This window comes from Anomaloglossus baeobatrachus, chromosome 6 (genome assembly GCF_048569485.1).
Source record: "Anomaloglossus baeobatrachus isolate aAnoBae1 chromosome 6, aAnoBae1.hap1, whole genome shotgun sequence".
NCBI classification, from domain to species: domain Eukaryota; kingdom Metazoa; phylum Chordata; class Amphibia; order Anura; family Aromobatidae; genus Anomaloglossus; species Anomaloglossus baeobatrachus.
The window spans coordinates 237,969,404-237,995,866 of NC_134358.1; the positions used below are offsets into that span (position 1 = coordinate 237,969,404).

Here is a 26,463-nt window from a genome sequence, read left to right on the forward strand (position 1 = left end):
CGGGGTCCTGCTCACTGGAGGACTGGTGTAGCTGCATTCCAGAGAAAGGGTAAAGTCCAGACGGTCAGGTTGGCGTCCGATTTCCTGGAGAGAATACCCAACAAATCCCTTTGTGAGACAGGTGGTCAGTGGGCCCTTAAAGGAGAAGAGTAGGTCCTGGCCAGAAGCACGGGCTGAGAAGTGCGGTCGTTATAGGCCACTTCAATAACACAAGCTAAATCCCTGTGGGTGGGATAGAGAGGGCTGAAAGGACTTTTTGAATCTGCCAGTGGAGTATGGCGTCAGACAAGAGTATGAGGGGCCTACAAGCATCCAATGAAGCTCAGGTGCCAGGGAAGTGGTCGGCCAATAAATTGAGTCGTGAAAAGGGAACCCTGTCGGGGTAAGAAACAGTGCCCGTGTAATGCGATTTGAAGATATCTATATGTTGGTTGCAAGTAAACTTACACTGGTTAAAGAAGGGAATTTTGTTACTTACCGTAAATTCCTTTTCTTCTAGCTCTTATTGGGAGACCCAGACGATTGGGTGTATAGCACTGCCTCCGGAGGCCACACAAAGCAATTACACTAAAAAGTGTAAGGCCCCTCCCCTTCTGGCTATACACCCCCAGTGGGATCACTGGCTCACCAGTTTTAGTGCAAAAGCAAGAAGGAGGAAAGCCAATAACTGGTTTAAACAAATTCACTCCGAGTAACATCGGAGAACTGAAAACCGTTCAACATGAACAACATGTGTACCCGCAAACAAACCAAAAATCCCGAAGGACAACAGGGCGGGTGCTGGGTCTCCCAATAAGAGCTAGAAGAAAAGGAATTTACGGTAAGTAACAAAATTCCCTTCTTCTTCGGCGCTCTATTGGGAGACCCAGACGATTGGGACGTCCAAAAGCTGTCCCTGGGTGGGTAAAGAAATACCTCATGTTAGAGCTGCAAGACAGCCCTCCCCTACGGGGAGGCAACTGCCGCCTGCAGGACTCTTCTACCTAGGCTGGCGTCCGCCGAAGCACCTGATAATGTTTGGTGAAAGTGTGCAGACTCGACCAGGTAGCTGCCTGGCACACCTGTTGAGCCGTAGCCTGGTGTCGTAATGCCCAGGATGCACCCACGGCTCTGGTAGAATGGGCCTTCAGCCCTGATGGAACCGGAAGCCCAGCAGAACGGTAGGCTTCAAGAATTGGTTCTTTGATCCATCGAGCCAGGGTGGCCTTAGAAGCCTGCGACCCTTTGCGCTTACCAGCGACAAGGACAAAGAGTGCATCCGAACGGCGCAAGGGCGCCGTGCGGGAAATGTAGATTCTGAGTGCTCTCACCAGATCTAACAAATGTAAATCCTTCTCATACCGATGAACTGCATGAGGACAAAACGAAGGCAAAGAGATATCCTGATTAAGATGAAAAGAGGATACCACCTTCGGGAGAAACTCCTGAATGGGGCGCAGCACTACCTTGTCCTGGTGGAAGACCAGGAAGGGAGCCTTGGATGATAGTGCTGCCAGCTCAGACACTCTCCGAAGAGATGTGATCGCTACCAGAAAAGCCACTTTCTGTGATAGTCTAGAAAGTGAAACCTCCCTCAGAGGCTCGAAGGGCGGCTTCTGGAGGGCAACTAGTACCCTGTTCAGATCCCATGGATCTAACGGCCGCTTGTACGGGGGTACGATATGGCAAACCCCCTGTAGGAACGTGCGCACCTTAGGAAGGCGTGCCAAACGCCTCTGAAAAAAGACGGATAGCGCCGAGACCTGACCTTTAAGGGAGCCGAGCGACAAACCTTTTTCTAACCCAGATTGCAGGAAAGAAAGAAAGGTAGGCAATGCAAATGGCCAGGGAGACACTCCCTGAGCAGAGCACCAGGATAAGAATATCCTCCACGTTCTGTGGTAGATCTTAGCGGACGTGGGCTTCCTAGCCTGTCTCATGGTGGCAACGACCCCTAGGGACAATCCTGAAGACGCTAGGATCCAGGACTCAATGGCCACACAGTCAGGTTCAGGGCCGCAGAATTCCGATGGAAAAACGGCCCTTGGGACAGTAAGTCTGGTCGGTCTGGTAGTGCCCACGGTTGGCCGACCGTGAGCTGCCACAGATCCGGATACCACGCCCTCCTCGGCCAGTCTGGGGCGACAAGTATGACGCGGCTGCAATCGGATCTGATCTTGCGTAGCACTCTGGGCAAGAGTGCCAGAGGTGGAAACACATAAGGGAGCCGGAACTGCGACCAATCTTGCACTAGGGCGTCTGCCGCCAGCGCTCTTTGATCGCGAGACCGTGCCATGAAGGTTGGGACCTTGTTGTTGTGCCGTGACGCCATTAGGTCGACGTCCGGCACCCCCCAGCGGCGACAGATTTCCTGAAACACGTCTGGGTGAAGGGACCATTCCCCTGCGTCCATGCCCTGGCGACTGAGGAAGTCTGCTTCCCAGTTTTCTACGCCGGGGATGTGAACTGCGGATATGGTGGAGGCTGTGGCTTCCACCCACATCAGAATCCGCCGGACTTCCTGGAAGGCTTGCCGACTGCGTGTCCCCCCTTGGTGGTTGATGTATGCCACCGCTGTGGAGTTGTCCGACTGAATTCGGATCTGCCTTCCTTCCAGCCACTGCTGGAAGGCTAGTAGGGCAAGATACACTGCTCTGATTTCCAGAACATTGATCTGAAGGGTGGACTCCTGCTGAGTCCACGTACCCTGAGCCCTGTGGTGGAGAAAAACTGCTCCCCACCCTGACAGACTCGCGTCTGTCGTGACCACCGCCCAAGACGGTGGTAGGAAGGATCTTCCCTGTGATAATGAGGTGGGAAGAAGCCACCACTGCAGAGAGTCTTTGGCCGTCTGGGAAAGGGAGACTTTCCTGTCCAGGGATGTTGACTTCCCGTCCCATTGGCGGAGAATGTCCCATTGAAGTGGGCGCAGATGAAACTGCGCAAACGGAACCGCTTCCATTGCCGCCACCATCTTCCCGAGGAAGTGCATGAGGCGTCTTAAGGAGTGCGACTGACTTTGAAGGAGAGCCTGCACCCCAGTCTGTAGTGACCTCTGCTTGTCCAGCGGAAGCTTCACTATCGCTGAGAGAGTATGAAACTCCATGCCAAGATACGTTAGTGATTGGGTCGGTGACAGATTTGACTTTGAGAAGTTGATGATCCACCCGAACGTCTGGAGAGTCTCCAGTGCAACAGTCAAGCTGAGTTGGCATGCCTCTTGAGAGGGTGCCTTGACCAGTAGATCATCCAAGTAAGGGATCACAGAGTGTCCCTGAGAGTGCAAGACTGCTACCACTGCCGCCATGATCTTGGTGAACACCCGTGGGGCTGTCGCTAGACCAAATGGCAGAGCTACGAACTGAAGATGGTCGTCTCCTATCACGAAGCGTAGAAAGCGTTGGTGCTCTGTAGCAATCGGCACGTGGAGATAAGCATCCTTGATGTCTATTGATGCTAGGAAATCTCCTTGAGACATTGAGGCAATGACTGAGCGGAGGGATTCCATCCGGAACCGCCTGGCGTTCACATGCTTGTTGAGCAGTTTTAGGTCCAGAACAGGACGGAATGAGCCGTCCTTTTTTGGCACCACAAAGAGATTGGAGTAAAAACCTTGACCTCGTTCCTGAAGAGGAACAGGGACCACCACTCCTTCTGCTCTTAGAGAATTCACCGCCTGCAGAAGGGCATCTGCTCGGTCGGGATGTGGGGAAGTTCTGAAGAACCGAGGCGGAGGACGAGAACTGAACTCTATCCTGTACCCGTGAGACAAAATGTCTGTTACCCACCGGTCTTTGACCTGTGGCAGCCAAATGTCGCAAAAGCGGGAGAGCCTGCCACCGACCGAGGATGCGGAGGGAGGCGGACGAAAGTCATGAGGCAGCCGCCTTGGAAGCGGTACCTCCGGTTGCTTTCTTGGGGCGTGAGTGAGCCCGCCAGGAATCAGAGCTCCTTTGCTCTTTCTGAGTCCCTTTGGACGAGGAGAATTGGGGCTTGCCCGAGCCTCGAAAGGACCGAAACTTTGACTGCCACTTCCTCTGTGGAGGTTTGCTTGATCTGGGCTGGGGTAAGGAGGAGTCCTTACCTTTGGACTGTTTGATGATTTCCGCCAATTGCTCACCAAACAGTCTGTCTCCAGATAATGGCAAGCTGGTTAAACATTTTTTAGAAGCAGAATCTGCTTTCCATTCCTTTAACCACAAGGCTCTGCGCAAAACTACAGAGTTAGCAGATGCCATTGAGGTACGGCTCGTAGAGTCCAGTACCGCATTGATAGCGTAGGTCGCAAACGCAGACATTTGCGTAGTTAGGGACGCCACTTGCGGCACTGCTGGACGTATGAGAGAGTCCACCTGTGCCAGACCAGCTGAAATAGCTTGGAGCGCCCACACGGCCGCGAATGCTGGAGCAAACGACGCGCCGATAGCTTCATAGACAGATTTCAACCAAAGGTCCATCTGTCTGTCATTGGCATCTTTAAGTGAAGCCCCATCCTCCATTGCAACTATGGATCTAGCCGCAAGCCTGGATATTGGAGGGTCCACTTTTGGACACTGGGTCCAGCGTTTGACCACGTCAGGGGGAAAAGGATACCGTGTATCCTTAAGGCGTTTAGAAAAACGCTTGTCCGGATAAGTATTATGTTTCTGGATGGATTCTCTGAAGTCAGAGTGGTCCAGAAAAGTACTCAATTTACGCTTGGGATACAGGAAATGGAATTTCTCCTGCTGTGCAGCTGCCTCCTCTGCAGAAGGGGCTGGGGGAGAAATATCCAACAGCCTATTGATGGCCGCTATAAGGTCATTTACCATGGCGTCACCATCTGGCGTATCCAAATTGAGTGCGGCGTCAGGACAAGACTCCTGATCACCCACCTCTGAACCCTCATATAGGGACCCTTCTCGCTGAGACCCTGATCCGCGTGATGACGTGGAGGGTCTCTCCCAGCGAGCTCGCTTAGGCGGACTGGGACTGTCATCGGAGTCAGAGCCCTCAGCCTGTGATGCCTGGGACCCCCTTGAAGTACGGATTAGTTCCAACTGAGGGGGACCGGGGAACATAGACACAGCAGTGTCTATGGTCTGAGCAACTGGCCTGGACTGCAAGGTTTCCAGGATTTTTGTCATAGTCACAGACATTTTATCAGCAAAGACTGCAAATTCTGTCCCCGTCACCGGGGCAGGGTTCACAGGCGTCTCTGCCTGGGCTACCACCACAATAGGCTCTGGCTGACGAAGTGCCACTGGGACTGAACATTGCACACAATGAGAGTCGTTGGAGCCTGCTGGTAGATTAGCCCCACATGCTGTACAAGTAGTGTATACAGCCCGTGCCTTGGCACCCTTGCGTTTTGCGGATGACATGCTGTTGTCTCCTCAAAGCAATATAGGGTGTACAGCCAAGAAGCGACCTTACAGTGCAGTATTAAATATATCTAGACACAGCAGTGTCTATGTACAGCGAAAAATATAACACCGTGGCACTAGTGGGGCTGCACGTATGTGCTGCTTACCGCCCGCTTAGCGCGGGTGTGTGGTCGCCAGAAACCCCTAGCCTGGGTCCCTCAGAGCCTGCGTCCGTTCTCCAGCCAGACTGCATGTGTATAATGGCTGCCGGCGTCCTGGGGAGCTGCAAGCCTGGGGGCGGGCCTAGGGCGTGCACAGAGAAAAAGCGCGAAGCCTGTGTCCTACTGTGCTCAGTGAGAGGGCTGGAGCATGTAAATCGTGCTCCAGCCCTCGGCGCTGCCGATTGAATAACGTCTCTCCCCTACCCTGATTGACAGGGTAGGGGGCGTTAACGAAGCGGAGCTAGGCCGCAGAAAGCCGGGGACTAAAGTTAGAAGCGCCGCCGCCGTAAAAGCGCGGTCGGCGCGACCCCGGCGCACTACAAGTCGCAGCTGCGCCGCCGCTCCAGGGGCGGTCGGCGCGGCGATCCACACACATAAAGTCTCCCAGTAATCTGCGGGGACTATAAGCCCAGCGCACAGCGCTACAGTCCCCGGCGCACTAGCACACCCAGCAAGCCTGGGGTGCGCGTGGTCTGCCATACGGGGACACAGAGTACCTGAAAGTTGCAGGGCCTTGTCCCTGAACGGCACTCCCGCTCCACATCCAGCAGGTTCTATGGGTCTGTGGATGGAGCCCGGCCTCAGGGCTAGGTGGCCGGTAAGATCCCACTTCCTCAGAGCCCTTCAGGGGGATGGGGAAGGAAAACAGCATGTGGGCTCCAGCCTCCGTACCCGCAATGGGTACCTCAACCTTACAAACCACAAGTGGGGTAAGAAGGGAGCATGCTGGGGGCCCCATATGGGCCCTCTTTTCTTCCATCCGATATAGTCAGCAGCTACTGCTGACTAAACAGTGGAGCTATGCGTGGATGTCTGACCTCCTTCGCACAAAGCAGAAAACTGGTGAGCCAGTGATCCCACTGGGGGTGTATAGCCAGAAGGGGAGGGGCCTTACACTTTTTAGTGTAATTGCTTTGTGTGGCCTCCGGAGGCAGTGCTATACACCCAATCGTCTGGGTCTCCCAATAGAGCGCCGAAGAAAGTAGCATATTTGTGTGTCGGATGTGGCGAAAGCATCCCTGCAAGAGTGGTGACCGGGACGCAAGGGGCTAACTACTTGCTGCGCTGCAGCCTGGAAACCCCTGCAACCACGACTACTACTGGTTTCAGCCAAACGTTAGATATAAAGTTCTCTTCTGGACCCACACTGGACTAGAACCCCAGTGGATGTCACCGATTGGACACTTTTGCTCCACTTACAAACAGCCATCAACAAAGCACATCTGGGGGGAGGGAGGACAGAGTCTTCCCATATTACATTTTGTTTTGTGCACACTAACTCGATAACGCCAATTTTACCCCCAGTGCGAGCCAATAAAACACTGCAAGCAACTCGCACTGCGCGGAGCACTGAGAATACCTGGGTACAGTGATTCTCGCTCGAGTAGTTTGCATAAGCTCCAAAACTCTGAAAACTGATATTTTTTGTTAAGTCTGTGTTGAATACAAATACCGAACTTTAAAGGGAACCTGTCAGTGCAATATGCACCCAGAACCACAAGCAGTTCTGTGTACTTATAGCTAATCCCTGCCTAACTATACCTGTATACACTAGCATAGATAAAGAGGTCTTTAGGGAAAGTATTTCTAAAGATATTTTATCTTATGGTAATAAGAGCAGGGACTACTCCCAAGGGCGTTATATCCTCCGACTAGTCCGCCCTCTTAGCATATTAGTACGTCCACAGGGACGTACCAACATGCTGTTCAATGTAGCGACACCAGCAGTGACGTGAGTACCTGTGTCCACAGTGAATGCTGAGCTGTATGGCGGACACTTCCAGTCATGCGCAGCAGGCCTCTCTGAAGCCGGGATGTGTACAGCTGGCTTCATACTGCGTATGACTGGAAGTGCATGGTATTAAGAAGAGTGAACTCCGGTACATGCGGCACCACCTGTGACACTGTACTGAATAGCATGTTAGTACGCCCCTGTGGGCGTGCTAACATGCTAAGAGGACGGACTAGTCGGGGGGATATAATGCCCTCGGGACTAGTCCCTGCGCTCATTACCATATGGTAAAGATCTTTAGAAATACTTTTTCTAAAGATTTCCATCTAGGTTACTAGATAGAGGGCGGTTAGGCAGGGATTAGCAATATGTACCCAGAACTGCTCGTGATCCTGGGTGCATATTACACCTGAAAGGTTCCCTTTAAAGCTCGGACCTGCTCATTGCTAATCATAACATGAAAAACATGCAGTTCCATTATCTGTTCTTAGACAAAGTTTGTACATTTGCATAGAGCATTCAAAAATGAATATGGAAAAGTGTATACTCCTTCAGGAAAAGGCTGTGTGAAGCTAATGTCATTTTATTGGGAAAAAAGTATTAAAAATCAATCAGGAGCCAATTATTGCATTCAGTTGGCTGTTTGTTGTTTTTGTTGTTGTTCTTCAATTGGTTGGATACTGCATAAGCTTATGGTTACTGTCTTGTCCCAGCTGTATTCTGCAAGGCTGCTAAAGATAGCAAGTCCTTACAAATGACAGAACATGAACAAAATGGAAAGAAAGATTTTATTCACCGTCAATTTGTTTTTAAGGTTTCCAATAAAACTTTCAAGGTGAGAGTTGAAGCTGCTTTCTGTAGTGCTCGCTCCCTGGGTGTCTGAGTGAAACACTTCGTCTTCTAGGTCACCGGAAGCAACGCCTGTAGAGACAGTAACAGAGGTGTTCGTCAGGAGAATGCAATGTTCACAAAGTCTAAAAAGGTGTCATGATTAATGATTTAGTCGGAGGCAACATCTTTAGCACAGGATTGGTTAATTCTCTTACTTTCTTTTACGGCCAAAACACCAGCTTAATGGTCATTTTTTTCAACTGACCTTGTATAAATAGTACATGGAAATATAATGAAGGATAGGTCTGTGATGAGCTATATTACAAAGTTATTCTCCACCCATGAACCTCCCATACTCACCTAAACTCATAATTCAGTTGGGGGTGGGGGGGCGAGGGGGAGAAAGAAAAATAAAAATAAATAAAAGGGATGGACATGCAAGTTCACCGAGTTATCAAAATTAAGTCGGGATGAAAGACTTGTTTACACTGGTGTATAACATGGCCAAGTACCTATAAGAAGGGAATTTTGTTACTTACCGTAAATTCCTTTTCTTCTAGCTCCAATTGGGAGACCCAGACAATTGGGTGTATAGCTACTGCCTCCGGAGGCCACACAAAGCATTACACTAAAAAGTGTAAGGCCCCTCCCCTTCTGGCTATACACCCCCCGTGGGATCACGGGCTGCTCAGTTTTAGTGCTAAAGCAAGAAGGAGGAAAGCCAATAACTGGTTTAAACAAATTCCCTCCGAATAACATCGGAGAACTGAAAACCGTTCAACATGAACAACATGTATACCCGCAAAAAAAACAAAAATCCCGAAGGACAACAGGGCGGGTGCTGGGTCTCCCAATTGGAGCTAGAAGAAAAGGAATTTACGGTAAGTAACAAAATTCCCTTCTTCTTTGTCGCTCCTAATTGGGAGACCCAGACAATTGGGACGTCCAAAAGCTGTCCCTGGGTGGGTAACTTAATACCTCATGTTAGAGCTGCAAAACAGCTCTCCCTTACGAGGAGGCAACTGCCGTCTGCAGGACTCCTCTACCTAGGCCGGCGTTCGCCGAAGCGTAGGCATGCACCTGATAATGTATGGTGAAAGTGTGCAGACTCTACCAGGTAGCTGCCTGGCACATCTGTTGAGCCGTAGCCTGGTGACGTAATGCCCAGGACGTACCCACGGCTCTGGTTGAATGGGCGTTCAGCCGTGATGGAACCGGAAGCCTAGCAGAACGGTAGGCTTCAAGAATTGGTTCTTTGATCTATCGAGCCAGGGTGGATTTGGAAGCCTGCGACCCTTTGCGCTTACCAGCGACAAGGACAAAGAGTGTATCCGAGCGGCGCAAAGGCGCCGTGCGGGAAATGTAGATTCTGAGTGGTCTCACTAGATCTAACAAATGTAAGTCCTTTTCATACCGATGAACCGGATGAGGACAAAAGGAAGGTAAGGAGATATCCTGATTAATATGAAACGAGGATACTACCTTAGGGAGAAACTCCTGAATGAGGCGCAACACTACCTTGTCCTGGTGGAACACCAGGAAGGGAGCCTTGGATGACAGTGCTGCTAGCTCAGACACTGTCCGAAGAGACGTGATCGCTACCAGAAAGGCCACTTTCTGAGATAGTCGAGAAGGTGAAACATTCGTCAGAGGCTCGAAAGGCGGCTTCTGGAGAGCAAGTAGTACCCTGTTCAGATCCCATGGATCTAACGGCCGCTTGCACGGGGGGACGATATGACAAACCCCCTGCAGGAACGTGCGTACCTGAGGAAGTCGTGCTAGACGCCTCTGAAAAAAACACCAATAGCGCCAAGCCTTGCCCTTTAAGGGAGCCGAGCGACAAGCCCTTTTCCAACCGAAATTGCAGGAAGGAAAGAAGAGTAGGCAATGCCAATGGCCCGGGGGACACTCCTTGTACAGAGCACCAGTATAAGAAAATCTTCCACGTCCGTGGTAGATCTTAGCAGACGTGGGCTTCCTAGCCTGACTCATAGTGGCAACGACCCCTTGGGATAATCCTGAGGACACTAGGATCCAGGACTCAATGGCCACACAGTAGGTTCAGGGCCGTAGAATTCAGATGGAAAAAACGGCCCTTGGGACAGTAAGTCTGGCCGGTCTGGTAGTGCCCACGGTTGACCGACCGTGAGATGCCTGTCGCCAGAGCTCTTTGATCGCAATGAAAATCGGGACCTTGCTATTGTGCCGATTCTTGACACCCGTCCGGGTGCAGAGACCATTCTGCTGCGTCCACGCCCTGGTAACTGCGGATATGGTGTATGCTCTGTCTGCCACCCACAGCAGAATCCGGCGAACTTCCTGGAAGTCTCGCCGACTGCGTAGTCCGCCTTGGTGGTTGATGTATGCCACCGCTGTGGATTGTCCGACTGAATTCGGATCTGTTTGCTTTCCAGCCACTGCAGGAAGGCTTGTAGAGCAATATACACTGCCCAGAGCTCCAGACAATTGATCTGAAGAGTGGACTCCTCTGAAAAGAGTTCTTGAACGTCTGAGAAAGAGGGACGTTCCTGTGTAGGGACGTCGACTACTCCTCCCATTAGCGAAGAATGTTCCATTGAAGTGGACGCAGATGAAACTGCGTGAAAGGGACTGCCTCTGGATGAGGCGTCTCCTTGAAAGAGAGACTGCACCCCCGTCTGTAGTGAACGCTGTTTGTCCAGCGGACGCTTCACTATCGCTGAGAGAGTGTGAAAACTCCTTGCCAAGATATGCCAGCGATTGGGTTTAACTTTGAAAAGTTGAAGACCCACCCGAAACCCTGGAAAGTCTCCAGCGCCATGTTCAGGCTGTGTTGGCATGCCTCTTAAGAGAGTGCCTTGACAAGTAGGTTGCCTAAATAAGGGATCACAGAGTGACCCTGAGAGTGCGGGACTGCTCACACTGCTGCCGTGAAGTCGGTGAAAACCCGTGGGGCTGTCGCCAGACCGAAGGGTAGGGCTACGAACTGAAGATGCTCGTCTTCAATAACGAATGGTAGCAAACGCCGGTGTCCTGGAGCAATCGGCACGTTGAGATAAGCATCCTGATGTCTATTGATGCTAGGAAATCTCTTTGAGACATTGAGGCAATGACGGAGCGGAGGGATTCCATCCGGAACCGCCTGGTTTTCACGTGCTAGGTGAGCCGTTTTATGTTGGCACTACGACCAGATCGGAGTAAAAAGCGTATCTTGTTCCTGAGGAGGAACAGGGATTACTACTCTTTCTGCCTTCAGAAGAGCCTCGGCTCGGCCGGTGAGGAAGTTTTGGGACAAACTGTCTCTCATCCACCGGCCTTTGACCTGTGGCAGGTAAGTGTCGCTAAAGCGGGGGAGTCTGCGACCGATCGGGGACGCGGAGTGAGAGGGCTGAAAGTCATGAGGAAAACGCCGTGGTAGCGGTTCCTCCTGCTGCTTTCCCCGGGCGTGATGGAGCCCGCCAGGAATCTGCGCCCCTCTGAGCCTTTTGCGTCCTTTTGGACGAGGACCACTGGGACCTGCCCGAGCCTGGGAAGGACCGAAACCTCGACTGTCCATTCTCCTGTTGGGTTTTGTTTGATGTGGGCCGGGGTAAGGAAGAATCCGTACCCTTGTACAGTTGAATGATTACATCCAACCACTCACTAAACAGTCTGTCACCAGATAACGGCAACCTGGTTAAGCACCTTTTTGGAAGCAGCATCTGCTCCAATCCCTTAACCACTAGGCTCTGCGTAAAAACACGGAGTTGGCGGACGCCACTGACGTACGGCTCGTAGCGTCCAGGACAGCATTAACAGCTTGAGTCGCAATGCCGACATTGCGAGGTTAAGGACGCTACTGCGGCCAAGATGTACATGTGACAGCGTCCCCCTGCGCAATACTAGCTGAAATAGCTTGGAGTGCCTCTACGGCTGCGAATGCCGGAGCAACCGATCCGCCGATAGCTTCATAGACAGATTGCAACGAGAGGTCTGTCTGTCAATGGCATGTTTAAGTGAAGTCCCATCTTCCACTGCAACTATAGATCTAGCCGCAAGCCTGGAGATTGGGGGATCCACCTTTGGACACTGGGTCTAGCGCTTGACCACGTCAGGGGGGAAGAGACACCGCGTATCCTAAATACGGTTGGAGAAACTGTTATCGGGATAAGCGTGGAGATTCTGGACTGCTTCTCTGGAGTCAGAGTGACCAGAAAAATACTCAATATACACTTGAGATACTGAAAGAGGGATTTATCCTGCTGTGAAGCTGACTCATCCACTGGAGGAGTTGAGAGGGAAACACCCAACTTTCCATTGATGGACGCTATAAGATTATTCACTATAGCGTCACCATCCGGTGCATCCGGATTGAGAGCGGTCTCAAGATCAGAGTCCTGAACAGCTACGTCTGTCCCCTGATACAGAGAGTACTCCTGTGGTGACCCTGACCAGTGATGAAGTCGAGGGCCGTTTCCATGGAGCTCGCTTAGGCCGTCTGGGACTGTCGTCCGTGTCAGAGCCTGCACCCTGGGATGTATGGGACCCCCCTGGAACCCTGATTTATTCCAAGCCAGGGTGGCCAGGGGCATTGAATCAACCTTGGCCAAGGTCTATCTGGACTGCAAAGTCTGTAAGCTATTAGTCATAATCACAGACAATAAAGCAGCGGAAACTGCAACTCCATCCCTGTCCATGGACAGGAATCACAGGTGGTCTTTTGGCTACCTGTAGCGGAGACCCCGGTTGAGCAATTGCACATACTGGGGGCCCTGGAACCGTATCACGTGCAGTACAAGCAGCATAGAAAGCCTGTGCCTTGGCACCCCTGCTTTTTTGCTGTTGTTGTCTAGCCATCTAGGAGCATTAGCTAAGAATAGCGACCTTACAGTGAAAGCATACAAGCATGAAGTACAAATAAACACTTCAGCACATGTAGTACAAGCAGCTTAGAAAGCTTGTGCCTTGGCACCTTTGCTTTTCTGCTGCTGTTGTCTAGTTATTCAGGAGCATTAGCGAAGAATAGCTACATACAGTGAATGTATAGCATACACGCATGAAAATAAACACTGCAGCACATGCAATCCAAGCAGCATTGAAAGCTTGTGCCTAGGCACCCTTGCTTTTCTGCTGCTGTTGTCAAGTTATCTAGGAGCATTAGCCAAGAATAGCGACATACAGTGAATGTATAGCATACAAACATGAAAATAAACACTGCAGCACATGCAATTCAAGCAGCATTGAAAGCTTGTGTCTTAGCACCCTTGCTGTTTGCTGCCGCTGGCTAGCCATCTAGGCGGGTAGACAGCCAAGAATAGCCATTACAGAGCCATGTATAGCATACAAGCCCAAAGGACACATGACACTTCAGCACATGCAAGACAAGCAGCATAGAAAGTCTGTGCTTTAGCACCGCTGCTTTTTAGCTGCTGTTTCTAGGCCTGCATCCTGAATAGCGACTGTACAAAAGTACAGCAGGAGACTTCGGCATTAGTGGGTCAGCACTGCAGCTGCCGCTTACCGCCCGCACAAAAGCAGGTGTGTGGCGCCTCCTGTGACTGCTAGCTCAGCGCTTGTCTCCGTTTTCCCGCTCTGCGTGCCGGAATGGCTGCCGGCGTCCAGAGAAGAGGGGCGGGCCGAGGGCGTGCCCGAGACAAGAGCGGGAACCCGGCGTCCCACTGAGTCTAGTGAAGGGGGCTGGAGAATGCAAAGCAGACTCCAGCTCCCTGCGCTGACTTACTGTACAGCGTCCCGCCCCTTCCCTGACTGGCAGGGCTGGGGGCGGGAACGAAAGGAAAACTAGGCCGCAAAGCCGGGGACTCGAGTAATAAGCGCGGCCGTCCTATGTGCACGGCCGGCGCGGAAGTCCCCGGCGCACCACAAGTCCCAGCCGCGCCACAGTGTAAAACACCCAGCAGCGGCCGGCGCGGCAGTTCCCAATACATAAATTCACTCAGCAAAGCTGCAGTGAATAATAGCACAAGCGCTCCGCGCTCTTGTCCCTGGCGCACTAACACTCCCAGCAATGCTGGTGCGTGTGTGCGCGATGTGTACGGGGACACAGAGTACCGTAATGTCGCAGGGCCCTGTCCCTGAGGATACCCAGCTCCAAATCCAGCAGGTTCTCTGGGTCTGTGGATGGAGCCCGGTCTCAGTGCCTGGAGACCGGTAAGATCCCACTTCACCCAGAGCCCTGAGGGGGGATGGGGAAGGAAAACAGCATGTGGGCTCCAGCCTCCGTACCAGCAATAGGTACCTCAACCTTACAAACCGCAAGTGGGGTGAGAAGGGAGCATGCTGGGGGCCCTATATGGGCCCACTTTTCTTCCATCCGACATAGTCAGCAGCTACTGCTGACTAAACAGTGGAGCTATTGCATGGATGTGTGCCTCCTTCGCACAAAGCTTGAAAACTGAGCAGCCCGTGATCCCACGGGGGGTGTATAGCCAGAAGGGGAGGGGCCTTACACTTTTTAGTGTAATGCTTTGTGTGGCCTCCGGAGGCAGTAGCTATACACCCAATTGTCTGGGTCTCCCAATTAGGAGCGACAAAGAAAAAGGTTTAATCAGATCGCTCTTGGCACAATGTTATACTATGGGGCAATGCGGATAAACTTTTTTTTTTTTTGTCATGCCATTTTGGCATGAGAGAAAAAAAAAATGCCTGACGACAAGACTGGCAGCGTATATCTGACGGCGCCCACCCATTCAACTCTACAGGTCCATGCAAAACAACAGACTGCACTCAGATGTCATCAGTGTGCAGTTCCATATACGCAGACATATGCAATGGTGAAAATGGAGACATTAACTTCTCAATCTTCTCCTGTGGTCAAATTTTCATGTGAGAAAATCAGATCACAGTAAAATGACACTCGGCTAAGATTCGGAGCAGTTTGAGCAGATTGTCATTAGCATAAATAGGACTGATTCTTTCACATGAAAGAATATTCGCTAGTGTGAGTGAGCCCTAAGTCTATGGGGAGAAGTGATGGAGGAGCTCACACACAAATTGGGATGAAATAACTAGAAAGCAACCACACCCTAAGTTGGATTCCCAACTCAGTACATCTGCATAATATTCTCCATGATACTATGACATTCTCAACATGTGCTACATAGATACACGAGGGATTCCTGCTCTCCAGTCTATGTACTGTATATGGGCAGCTGCTAATCTCTCACTAGGGCTGTATTCACACATTATGTAATATCAGTGTGCGGTCTGATTTTTTTTTTTACGTCGGACAGCACTCCGATCCATCCCCTATAGTACAATGGGACTAGTAAAACATCCATGAAACTCAGATTCATCTGACTCCAAGCAGGTCCTACACTGATCCTAGTTTGCAGGTTAGAGTCAACCATACAACTCTACCAGAATCTTTGAAACACAGGAAAAAAAAAAAATCAGCTTTTGATTTGCTTCCATGTCTCAGTTATGATGCTTTGGAATAAAATCTTATGTGATTTTCTAAGGGTCGTTTCATTGGGAACAAACAAAAAAAAAAAAAAAAGGGATGCCAAATAGATGTAACTAAGATGAAACCTGTACAGAAACAAAAAGAAGGGAATTTTGTTTACTTACCGTAAATTCCTTTTCTTCTAGCTCCTATTGGGAGACCCAGACAATTGGGTGTATAGCTTCTGCCTCCGGAGGCCACACAAGGTATTACACTTTAAAAAGTGTAACCCCTCCCCTCTGCTATACACCCTCCCGTGCATCACGGGCTCCTCAGTTTGGTGCAAAAGCAGGAAGGAGGAAACTTATAAATTGGTCTAAGGTAAATTCAATCAGAAGGATGTTCGGAGAACTGAAACCATGAACCAAAAGAACAATTGAACATGAACAACATGTGTAAACAAAAGAACAACAGCCCGAAGGGAACAGGGGCGGGTGCTGGGTCTCCCAATAGGAGCTAGAAGAAAAGGAATTTACGGTAAGTAAACAAAATTCCCTTCTTCTTTGTCGCTCCATTGGAAGACCCAGACAATTGGGATGTCCAAAAGCAATCCCTGGGTGGGTAAAAGAATACCTCGATAAAAAGAGCCGAAAAACGGCCCCCTCTTACAGGTGGGCAACTGCCGCCTGAAGGAGTCGCCTACCTAGGCTGGCATCTGCCGAATCATCGGCATGCACCTGATAGTGTTTCGTGAGAGTGTGCAGACTCGACCAGGTAGCCGCCTGACACACCTGCCGAGCCGTAGCCTGGTGTCGCAATGCCCAGGACACCGACGGCTCTGGTAGAATGGGCCTTCAGCCCTGCAGGAATCGGAAGCCCAAAAGAACGGTAGGCTTCAAGAATCGGTTCCTTGATTCACCGAGCCAAGGTTGACTTGAAAACCTGAAATCCCTTACTCTGGTCCGCGATAAGGACAAGAGCGCATCAGACCGGCGCAGGGGCGCCGTGCGAGAAATGTAGAGCCGGAGTGCTCTCACCAGATCTAATAAATGCAAATCCTTTTCACATTGGTGAACTGGATGCGGACCCAAAGAGGGTAAGACGAAACGGGGATACCTTAGGGGAGAAAGTCCGGGACCGGACGTAGAACCACCCTATCCTGGTGAAACACAAGGAAGGGGGCTTTGCATGACAGCGCTGCCAGCTGAGATACTCTTCTGAGTGATGTGACTGCCACTAGGAAGGCCACCCTTTGCAAGGCAAATGGCCAGGGAGTAAAACCCTGATCAGAGCACCAGGATAAGAAGATCCTCCAAGTCCTGTGATAGATCTTGGTGGACGTTGGTTTCCTGGCCTGTCTCATGGTGGCAATGACATCTGGAGATATCCCTGATGATGCTAGGAGCCACCACACAGTGAGGATTAGAGCCGTAGAATTCAGAAGGAAATATGGCCCTTAAGGCAGCAAGTCTGGTCGGTCTGGGAGAGTCCACGGTTGACCCACCGTGAGGTGCCACAGATCCGGGTACCACGATCACCTCGGCCAGTCTGGAGCAACGAGGATGGCGCGGCGACAGTCTGACCTGATCTTGCGTAACACTCTGGGCAGTAGTGCCAGAGGAGGAAATACATAAGGCAGTCGAAACTGCGACCAGTCGTGAACTAGCGCGTCTGCCGCCAGAGCTCTGTGATCCTTGGACCGAGCCATGAATGCCGGGACTTTGTTGTAGTGCTGAGACGCCATTAGATCGACGTCCGGCGTTCCCCAACGGCAACAGATCTCTAGAAACACGTGCGGGTGAAGACCATTCCCCTGCGTCCATGCCCTGGCGACTGAGAAAATCTGCTTTACAGTTTTCTACGCCCGGGATGTGAACTGCGGAGATGTTGGAGGCTGTGGCTTCCGCCCACAGCCGAATCCGCCGAACTGCTCGGAAAGCTTGATGACTGCGTGTGCCGCCCTGGTGGTTGATGTACGCAACTGCCTTGGCGTTGTCCGACTGAATTCGGATCTGCCTGCCATCCAGCTACCGCTGGAACACCCTTAGGGCTAGATCCACTGCCCTTATCTCCAGAACATTGAACCGAGGGGAGGACTCTGTCGGAGTCCAGGTTCCCTGAGCCGAGTGGTGGAGGAAGACCGTTCCCCACCCTGACAGACTCGCGTCCGTCGTGACCCCAGCCCCGGCTGGGGGCCGGAAGGATTTTTCCTTCACCCAGGAAGTGGAAAGAAGACACCACTGAAGAGAGGTTTTGCTGCAAGGGAAAGAGAGACGTTCTTGTCTAGGGACGTCGACCTCCTGTCCCATTTGCGGTGTCCGATAGAATCGGACGCAGACGAAACTGCGCAAGGGAACTGCGTCCCTTGCTGCCACCATCTTCCTGGGACAGTGCATGAGGCGCCTCAAGGGGTGACTGGGCCCGAAGGAGAGATTGCACCCCTGTCTGTAGTGAACGCTGACACTGCAGCGGAAGCTTCACTATCGCTGAGAGAGTATAATACTCCCTCCCGAGATAAGTCAGTGATTGGGTCGGTGTCAGTTTTGACCTTGGAATTTTGATGATCCACCCGAACCCCTGGAGAGTCTCCAGAGCAATGGTCAGGTTGTGTTGACATGCCACCCAGGAGGGTGTCTTGACTAGAGGATCGTCTAGGTAAGCGATCACCGAGTGGCCCTGTAGGACCGCCACCACTGCTGCCATGACCTTGGTGAAGACCCGTGGGGCTGTCGCCAGGCCGAATGGCAGTGCCACGAACTGAAAGTGTTCGTCCCTGATGGCGAAACGCAGAAGACGTTGAAGCTCGGGTGCGATCGGCACATGGAGATAAGCATCCTTGATGTCAATTGATGCTAGGAAGTCTCCTTGTGACATCGAGGCTTCAGAGTGTTCACCGCCTGAAAAAGTGCATCGGCTCACTCGGGGGGCGGAGATGTTCTGAAGAAACGAGTCTGAGGACGAGAGCAGAGCTGTATCCTGTAACCGTGAGACAGAATGTCTCTCACCCATCGGTCTTGGACTGGGGCAAGGACGAGACTGTCTAGTAACTTCATCCAATTGCTCGCCAAACAAACGGTCGCCAGAAAATGGCAAACCGGTTAAGAACTTCTCGGAAGCAGAGCCTGCCTTCCCGTCACGTAGCCACATGGCCCTGCAGACTGCCACTGAATTGGTTGATGCTACCGCTGTACGGCTCGCAGAGTCCAGGAACGGCGTTCATGGCGTAGAACGAAAAAACCTACGCCTGAGAAGTGAAGGACACAACCTGCGTGGCAGATGTATGTGCAACCGAAATAATCTCAGCCAGAGAAGCTGAGATAGCTTGGAGTGCCCTCACGGCTGCGAAGGCTGGAGCAAAAGATGCGACTATGGCTTCATAGATGGATTTCATCATAAGCGTTATTTGCCTGTCAGTGGCATTCGTGAGAGATGGACATCTGCCCCTAATACTACGGATCTAGCCGCCAGCCTAGAGACTGGAGGATCCACCCTGTGACACTGAGCCCAACCCTTAAGCCCGACAGGGGGGAAAAGGGTAACGCGTGTCAATAAGGCGCTTAGTAAGCGCTTGTCCGTCAAGTTCTGTGCTACTGGACGGCCCCTCTGGAGTTAGAGTGATCGAAAACACGCACTCCTGATGAATTCGGGGAAGGTTCCCAGCAGGCCCGCTTAGCCTATCATAGGCCGCGGTCCATGACGGAGTTCTGGGATCTGGGTGTTACCCCAGGATGTTGTACCGACCCAGAGGGACCCGGGAGCGATGAACTCACCGCTCCCTGGCCCTGTGTTATCGGTCTGGACTGCAAGGTTTCCAGTATCTTAGCAGACCCTCTGTCCAGAGACTGAGTCCTGGAATGTGAAAGCTATTCAGAGATTTGCTGATTCCATCATGCAAACTCTGTCGCTGTCATTTGTGCAGTGCCTGTAATATAGCCGCACAAGAGGTACCGGTTGTAAAATAAGCCAGTGCCTTGGCACCCTTACTCTTTAAGAGCAGACAACAGCATGTCGTCCGCAGAGTAATCTGTGAGGGTATACAGCCAAAAGCAAATAATGCTGCCGAACAGTGAGATCATATACCATATAAATAAACATATATATATATATATATATATATATATATACACTGCGGCACCAAGGGGGGGACAGCACCTGAAAAACTGGTGCCCCCCAGTGCTCAGTGAGGGGGAAGGAGGATACCAACGTATGCTCCAGCCCTCCCTGCCGACGTCCAGTCGGCCGTCCCGTCGTTACCCCTGATTGGCAGGCCCGAGAACGGGAGTATATGGCACTAGGCCGTAAGAGCCGGGGACTAAATTTAAAAACGCGGCCGGCAAACATGGCGCGGTCGGCGCGGTAGTCCCAGTCTCACAAACCAGTCAGCAACCGCTGCGGCGTTTGTAACACAGATGCTGCATGCACCGTCCCTCAGGGGACACAGTACCTTATGATGCAGGGCTCTGTCCCTGTAGTCACAAAAGTGCGGGAATCTGGTGGCCTATAGTGATCAGTGGGGGGGGGGCGGAGGACAGCGAGGTGCGCTCCAGCCCTCACTGTCGGCATCATACCGACCGTCCCGCCTTTCTCCCTGACTGGCAGGCTCAGGGGCGGGAGTTTAACACACTAGGCCGCAAAAGCCGGGGACTAAAGTAAAAACCGCGGCCGGCAAACAGGCACGGTCGGCGCGGTAGTCCCAGACAAAAAATCCACACCGCAGTCGCAGCTGCGTCTGAGGCCAAGGTGCTTCATGCACCGTCCCAACGGGGACACAGAGTACCTGTAGACGCAGGGCCATGTCCCTGACGATACTCCGTCTCCTGTCCGGCAGATTCCCCCAGGGGCTGCGGATGTGGCTTGTGGCCACCAGATTCCCTGCCCCGGGTCTCCCTCAGCTGCAGCCAGAAGTTGCTGAAAACATGGCTGACGGCGTTCTCTGAGGAGGAGGGAGGCGTGGGCGTAGTCACAAAAAGTGCGGGAATCTGGTGCCCCAGCGTGAGTAGTGAGGGGGGCGGAGGACAGCTCAGTGTACTCCAGCCCTCACTGTCGGCGTCATACCGACCGTCCCGCCCTTTTCCCTGACTGGCAGGCCTGGGGGCGGGAGAATCCCATACTAGGCCGCAAAAGCCGGGGACTAAAGTTAAAACCGCGGACGGCCGGCAGTGCACGGTCGGCGCGGTAGTCCCGGACCCATACCCACGCCGCAGTCGCTGCAGCGTCTGGGCCCAAGGTGCTTTATGCGCCGTCCCAACGGGGACACAGAGTACCTGTGGATGCAGGGCCATGTCCCTGATGATACTCCGTCTCCTGTCCGGCAGATTCCCCCAGGGGCTGCGGAGGGAGACCGGTCCCAGTGTCTGGATGACCGGATAGGATCCCACTTCTCCCAGAGCCCCTAAGGGATGGGGAAGGAAAACAGCATGTGGCTCCAGCCTTTGTACCCGAAATGGGTACCTCAACCTTAACAGCACCGCCGACTCAGAGTGGGGTGAGAAGGGAGCATGCTGGGGGCCCTGTTATGGGCCCTCTTTTCTTCCATCCGATATAGTCAGCAGCTGCTGCTGACTAAAACGTGGAGCTTGCGTGAATGTGTGCCTCCTTTCACACAAAGCATAAAACTGAGGAGCCCGTGATGCACGGGAGGGTGTATAGCAGAGGGGAGGGGTTACACATTTTAAAGTGTAATACTTTGTGTGGCCTCCGGAGGCAGAAGCTATACACCCAATTGTCTGGGTCTCCCAATGGAGCGACAAAGAAATGGCCTGTATCTCGAAGATGATAAATATCACACAGATGTGATGCGACGAGGGGTTGGGGGTCAAAAACTGGTTTGTCCACAGAGTAAGAATGTGTTTCGTTGAGCAATGTTCATATAAATACATTTCCAATTCATTAATTTCCAAAACATCTTTTCTGTGCACACTGAAGTTTTGTTTCTTGAGCAAAAAGCACACCTCTGGCCGAAAAAACGCATCAAAAAACGCATGTGTTTTTGACGCGTTTTCGGTGTGTTTTTTTTTACATGGTCAATGGCAAAACGCAGAAAATAAGTGACATGCTGCTTCTTTTTTCTGCAACCAAAACTGCCAGGAAGAAAGAAGCAACGTGCGCACAGCCTTTCTGAAATCTTTGCTGGGGATGGACTGCATGCAGTTTAGGACCACAAACTGCACCCAAAAATGCAGAAAAAACAACAAAAAACAACAAAAAAAACCCCATTGTGCACACATGACCACCCATGGGCGATTTTGTTTTTCGTTTTCTGCTCCTTTTCTTCCTAGATCCGTAACTTTTTTATTTCTCCATCAATCTTGCCATATAAGGGCTTGATTTCACAGAACGAGTTGTATTTTTGAATGAAACCATTAGTTTACCATGCAGTGTACTGAAATATTGGGAAAAAAATTTCAAGTGTAGTGAAATTGCAAAAAAAAAAAAAAAAAAAAAAAAAAAAGGCAATTGCACGATTGTTTTGGGGTCATTTATTTACAGTTTTCACTATATGGTAAAATTGATGTGTCTGTATACTGTTTAAGTGGTGAAAAAAAATTCTGAAGTTTGTCCAAAAACAGTTGAGCTTTTGGTGCCATTTTCCACGAGCCAAAAGTGTTCTTATTTTTAGGGATCTGTAACGGCTTATTTTATGCTTCTTGAGTTTATGTTTTTATTTATACCATTTTTGCGCAGATGCTAAGTTTTGATCATCTGTTATCGCATTTAAATGCAATTTTGCAGAGCCCAAAAAAAAAAAAATGTAATTTTGACAACTGGAATTTCATTCGCACTATCAGGCTGATTTTATATTTTGATAGAACGGGCATTTCTGAACACAGCAGTGTATATATTTTTTATGGTTTAAATTTTCAATGGAACAAATGGGGGGGGTGGTAGGATAGATATTGTATTATATTATATTATAATAATATATATATATATTATATTATATTATAATATATATATATATATATTATATTATAATAATATATATATATATAATATTATAATAATATATATATATATATTATATTATAATAATATATATATTATATTATAATAATAATATATATATATAGTATATTATAATAATATATATATATTATATTATAATAATATATATATATATATTATATTATAATAATATATATATATATATTATATTATAATAATATATATATATATTATATTATAATAATATATATATATAGTATATTATAATAATATATATATATATATATTATATTATAATAATATATATATACATTATATTATAATAATATATATATACAGTATATTATAATAATATATATATATAGTATATTATAATAATATATATATATAGTATATTATAATAATATATATATATATTATAATAATTATATATATATATATATATATATATATATATATATATATATGGATCAGCAGTCTGATCCCTTGTGCATTTCTGTGTATATCAGAGCTGCACAGCTCTGATCAGTAAAAATTCACTGTTCCTTTAAGAGCCGACCCTCTGTCAGCTCTTAGGCTATGTGCGCACGTTGCGTACTAGCCTGCAGAAATTTCTGCAGCGATCTGAAGAGCACATGTGCGCTTTAGATCGCTGCAGAAATGTCCGTAGTGAGCGCCGATTCCATGCGCTCTGCCTGCAGCTCCTGCCATAGACAGAGCAGGAGCTGCCGGCAAAGCGCAGGAAAGAAGTGACATGTCACTTCTTTTTGCGCAGTAGCCGAAGCGCTGCGCTCTGAGACGCCACGTGCGCACGGCCCCTGCACAATCTCCATAGACTGTGCAGGGGACGCAGGACGCATGCAGTTACGCTGCGCTGCAAAGCGCAGCGTAACTGCATGAATTTACGCAACGTGCGCACATAGCCTTACAGGAGGTACATCATGGTTGTGTCAGGGGTCATCATATGACCCTGAGTTACCGTGACAACCATTGGCTACCCGTGATCACATTACAGGGCTGCTGATGGCGGCGGGGAACGGCGCGATCCCTGCCGCTATTTAAATTGTAATGTCACATTTCACAAAGCAATCTAAATGGCAAGCAAGCGTGGGTGGATTGCGGATCCTCCTGCACCTGTTATCGCCACGTCTGCTGATCTAAGGCTGGAATTACACTTGCGAGTGTAAAATCGGACCGAATCTCATGCTAGAAAGTAGCATGAGCGCTGTTCAAGTCTTGATCAGTGTGCAATGCAACTGCAATGCGATTCTGTGATTTTTCAATTGATTGTAGTCCGAGTGCAATCCGTGTTTGATCAGTTTTTATTCTCAGCAGCTATGTCATCTGTCATTCAGCTCTGCTACATGGCCGCTGACAGCAGACACAGACAGAGCCATGTAGCAGAGCTGAATGGCCACTGATAACAGACAGAGCCGCGCGATCAGAATGAACTTGGATGAACTTCACCCGACTTTACTGTCATCCCGCGGCTCTGTCTGTGTGTCGTGGCCTGATTTTCGTTCACCGGTGAAGGTTTCACCGGTGACCACAAATCCCCTGAGTGACTTAAGTGATCTGCGCAATCAGCGGTGCAGTCACTGAGGTTACCCGCGGCCACAGCTGCAGTCATCCAGCTGAGATCTGTGGCCGCAGGTAACCTGAGTGATGTCATCGCTGATAGCGCGACTCACTTCAGTTGCTGCGGGGAGCTCACAGAGAGAGGTCGTGGTCTGTGACCGCTCTCTGTCAGCTTCTGATGTAGCAGAGCTGAAAGCGTCGTAGGACCTCTGTGGATTACGTCGGACCTGGAGGGGTATTTGGGGACTTGAATAAAGTGGTGAAAGAGGGGGGGGAGGGGGGTTGTCATTTATTTCAAATAAAGGATTTTTGGGTGTATGTCTTTATTTTCTTTAACTTACAGGTTAATCATGGAAGGTATCTCGGGGAGACATCTGCCATGATTAACCTAGGACTTAGTGGCACCTATAGGCTGCTGCCATTAACTCCTTATTACCCCGATTGCCACCGCACCAGGGGAATTCGGGATGAGCCTGGTACAGTGCCGGGACTGTCGCATCTAATGGACGCGGCAATTCTGGGCGGCTGCTGGCTGATATTTTTAGGGTGGGGGGCTCCCCATAACGTGGCGCTCCCCAACCTGACAATACCAGCCCCAAGCCGTATGGCTTTACCCTGGCTGGTATGAAAATTGGGGGGAACCGCACAGCGGTTTTTTTTAAAAATTACTTATTTATTTAATTTACTGCACGATATAGACCCGCCCACCGGCGGCCGTGATTGGTTGCAGTTAGACACGCCCCCACGTTGAGTGACAGCTGTCTCACTCCAATTAATCATAGGCGCCGGTGGGCGGGGAAAGCAGTGAATAAGTGATGGAATAATGAGCGGCCGGCTTTTTCAAAAGAGAAAAAGCCGCCGGAGCTTTGCGACAGCCGTGCAGCGCCGCGCTGGTGATCGGTGAGAGAGGGGGGGGGGGGGAGAAGAGGGATAGACAGACAGAGAGATAGAGACCGACGACAGGCAGACAGAGAGACCGACAGAGACAGACCGACTGACAGAGATAGAAATTGACAGACATCGACAGACCTCACTCATTTCCAGTGTTTTCTGCAACATGCGATAAATGTATTTAGAAAAACGGATGTCACTAGGATGGTGTGTGTGCCGTCAGTGTGACATGCGTTTTTTTCCACGCACCCATAGAGTTTCATTGGGGAGACTCGCGCGATAAACTCACCAAAACGCAGCATACTGCGATTTTTTTCTCAGTCCGATTTGGACTGAGAAAAAAAAATAGTAGATCGGAGCTGCCTCATTGATTAACATTGGTCTGAGGGCAATGCGAGATTTTCTCGCATTGAACGCGTGCGAGTTAATCGCAAGTGTGAAGCCGGCCTAATCAGCAGACATGTGCAGGGATCACCGCTAGCACACCGCAGCAGCCGATTGTGTTTACCGCAACATTTCCAATGACGTACCAGTACGTCATTGGTCGTAAAGCGGTTAACCGCATGCGGTTTTGCAGCAGGCTGTTATACTATGTTTTATGCCTTCAATGCAAAAAGTTCGTTAAAAAAAAAAAAAAGTGTTGTCATTTCCTGCTTCTTAGATAGATCGATAGATAATGGATGGATAGAGGGAAAGATAAATAATGGAGAGATAGATAGGTTGATGGATATTACAGCTTTTATTTCTGGTGTCTCTTCCCCCCCCCCCCCCCCCAACAGTATTTTTGATACGGCGACCCTGCGGGACCTTGAATCTGAGTTCTCGCAGGGTCACTGCAGGTCGATGACGTCACTCTATTACCGCTTGTGAGGCCCTGAAGTTCTCACGAGCGGTAATGTGTTGACATCACCGACCTTGAGAAATGACCTGGAGTTACCCCTGCAGCATCGTTCACGAAGAAGGGAATTTTGTTTACTTACCGTAAATTCCTTTTCTTCTAGCTCCTATTGGGAGACCCAGACAATTGGGTGTATAGCTTCTGCCTCCGGAGGCCACACAAAGTATTACACTTTAAAAAGTGTAACCCCTCCCCTCTGCCTATACATCCTCCCGTGGACCACGGGCTCCTCAGTTTTGGTGCAAAAGCAGGAAGGAGGAAACTTATAAATTGGTCTAGGGTAAATTCAATCCGAAGGATGTTCGGAGAACTGAAGACCATAATCCAAAAGAACAACCAGCCCAAAGGGCACAGGGGTGGGTGCTGGGTCTCCCAATAGGAGCTAGAAGAAAAGGAATTTACGGTAAGTAAACAAAATTCCCTTCTTTGTCGCTCCATTGGGAGACCCAGACAATTGGGACGTCCAAGAGCAGTCCCTGGGTGGGTAAAAACAATACCTCAATAGAAAGAGCCGAAAACGGCCCCTTCTTACAGGTGGACAACCGCAGTCTGAAGGACTCGCCTACCTAGACTGGCGTCTGCCGAAGCATAGGTATGCACTTGATAGTGCTTCGTGAAAGTGTGCGGACTAGACCACGTAGCTGCCTGACACACCTGCTGAACCGTTGCCCGATGCCGCAATG

At 50.1% G+C, this 26,463-nt stretch overlaps 1 protein-coding gene across 1 annotated transcript in view; it reads right to left on the bottom strand.

Annotated features, from left to right (window-relative positions):
• The window catches only part of SYCP2L (synaptonemal complex protein 2 like), a 385,988-nt gene that overhangs the window by 54,803 nt on the left and 304,722 nt on the right, over positions 1-26,463 (bottom strand). The window contains exon 19 of the mRNA XM_075316073.1: positions 8,074-8,198. Coding sequence (XP_075172188.1) covers positions 8,074-8,198 — 125 coding nt within the window. The remainder of the gene's footprint in view (positions 1-8,073; positions 8,199-26,463) is intronic.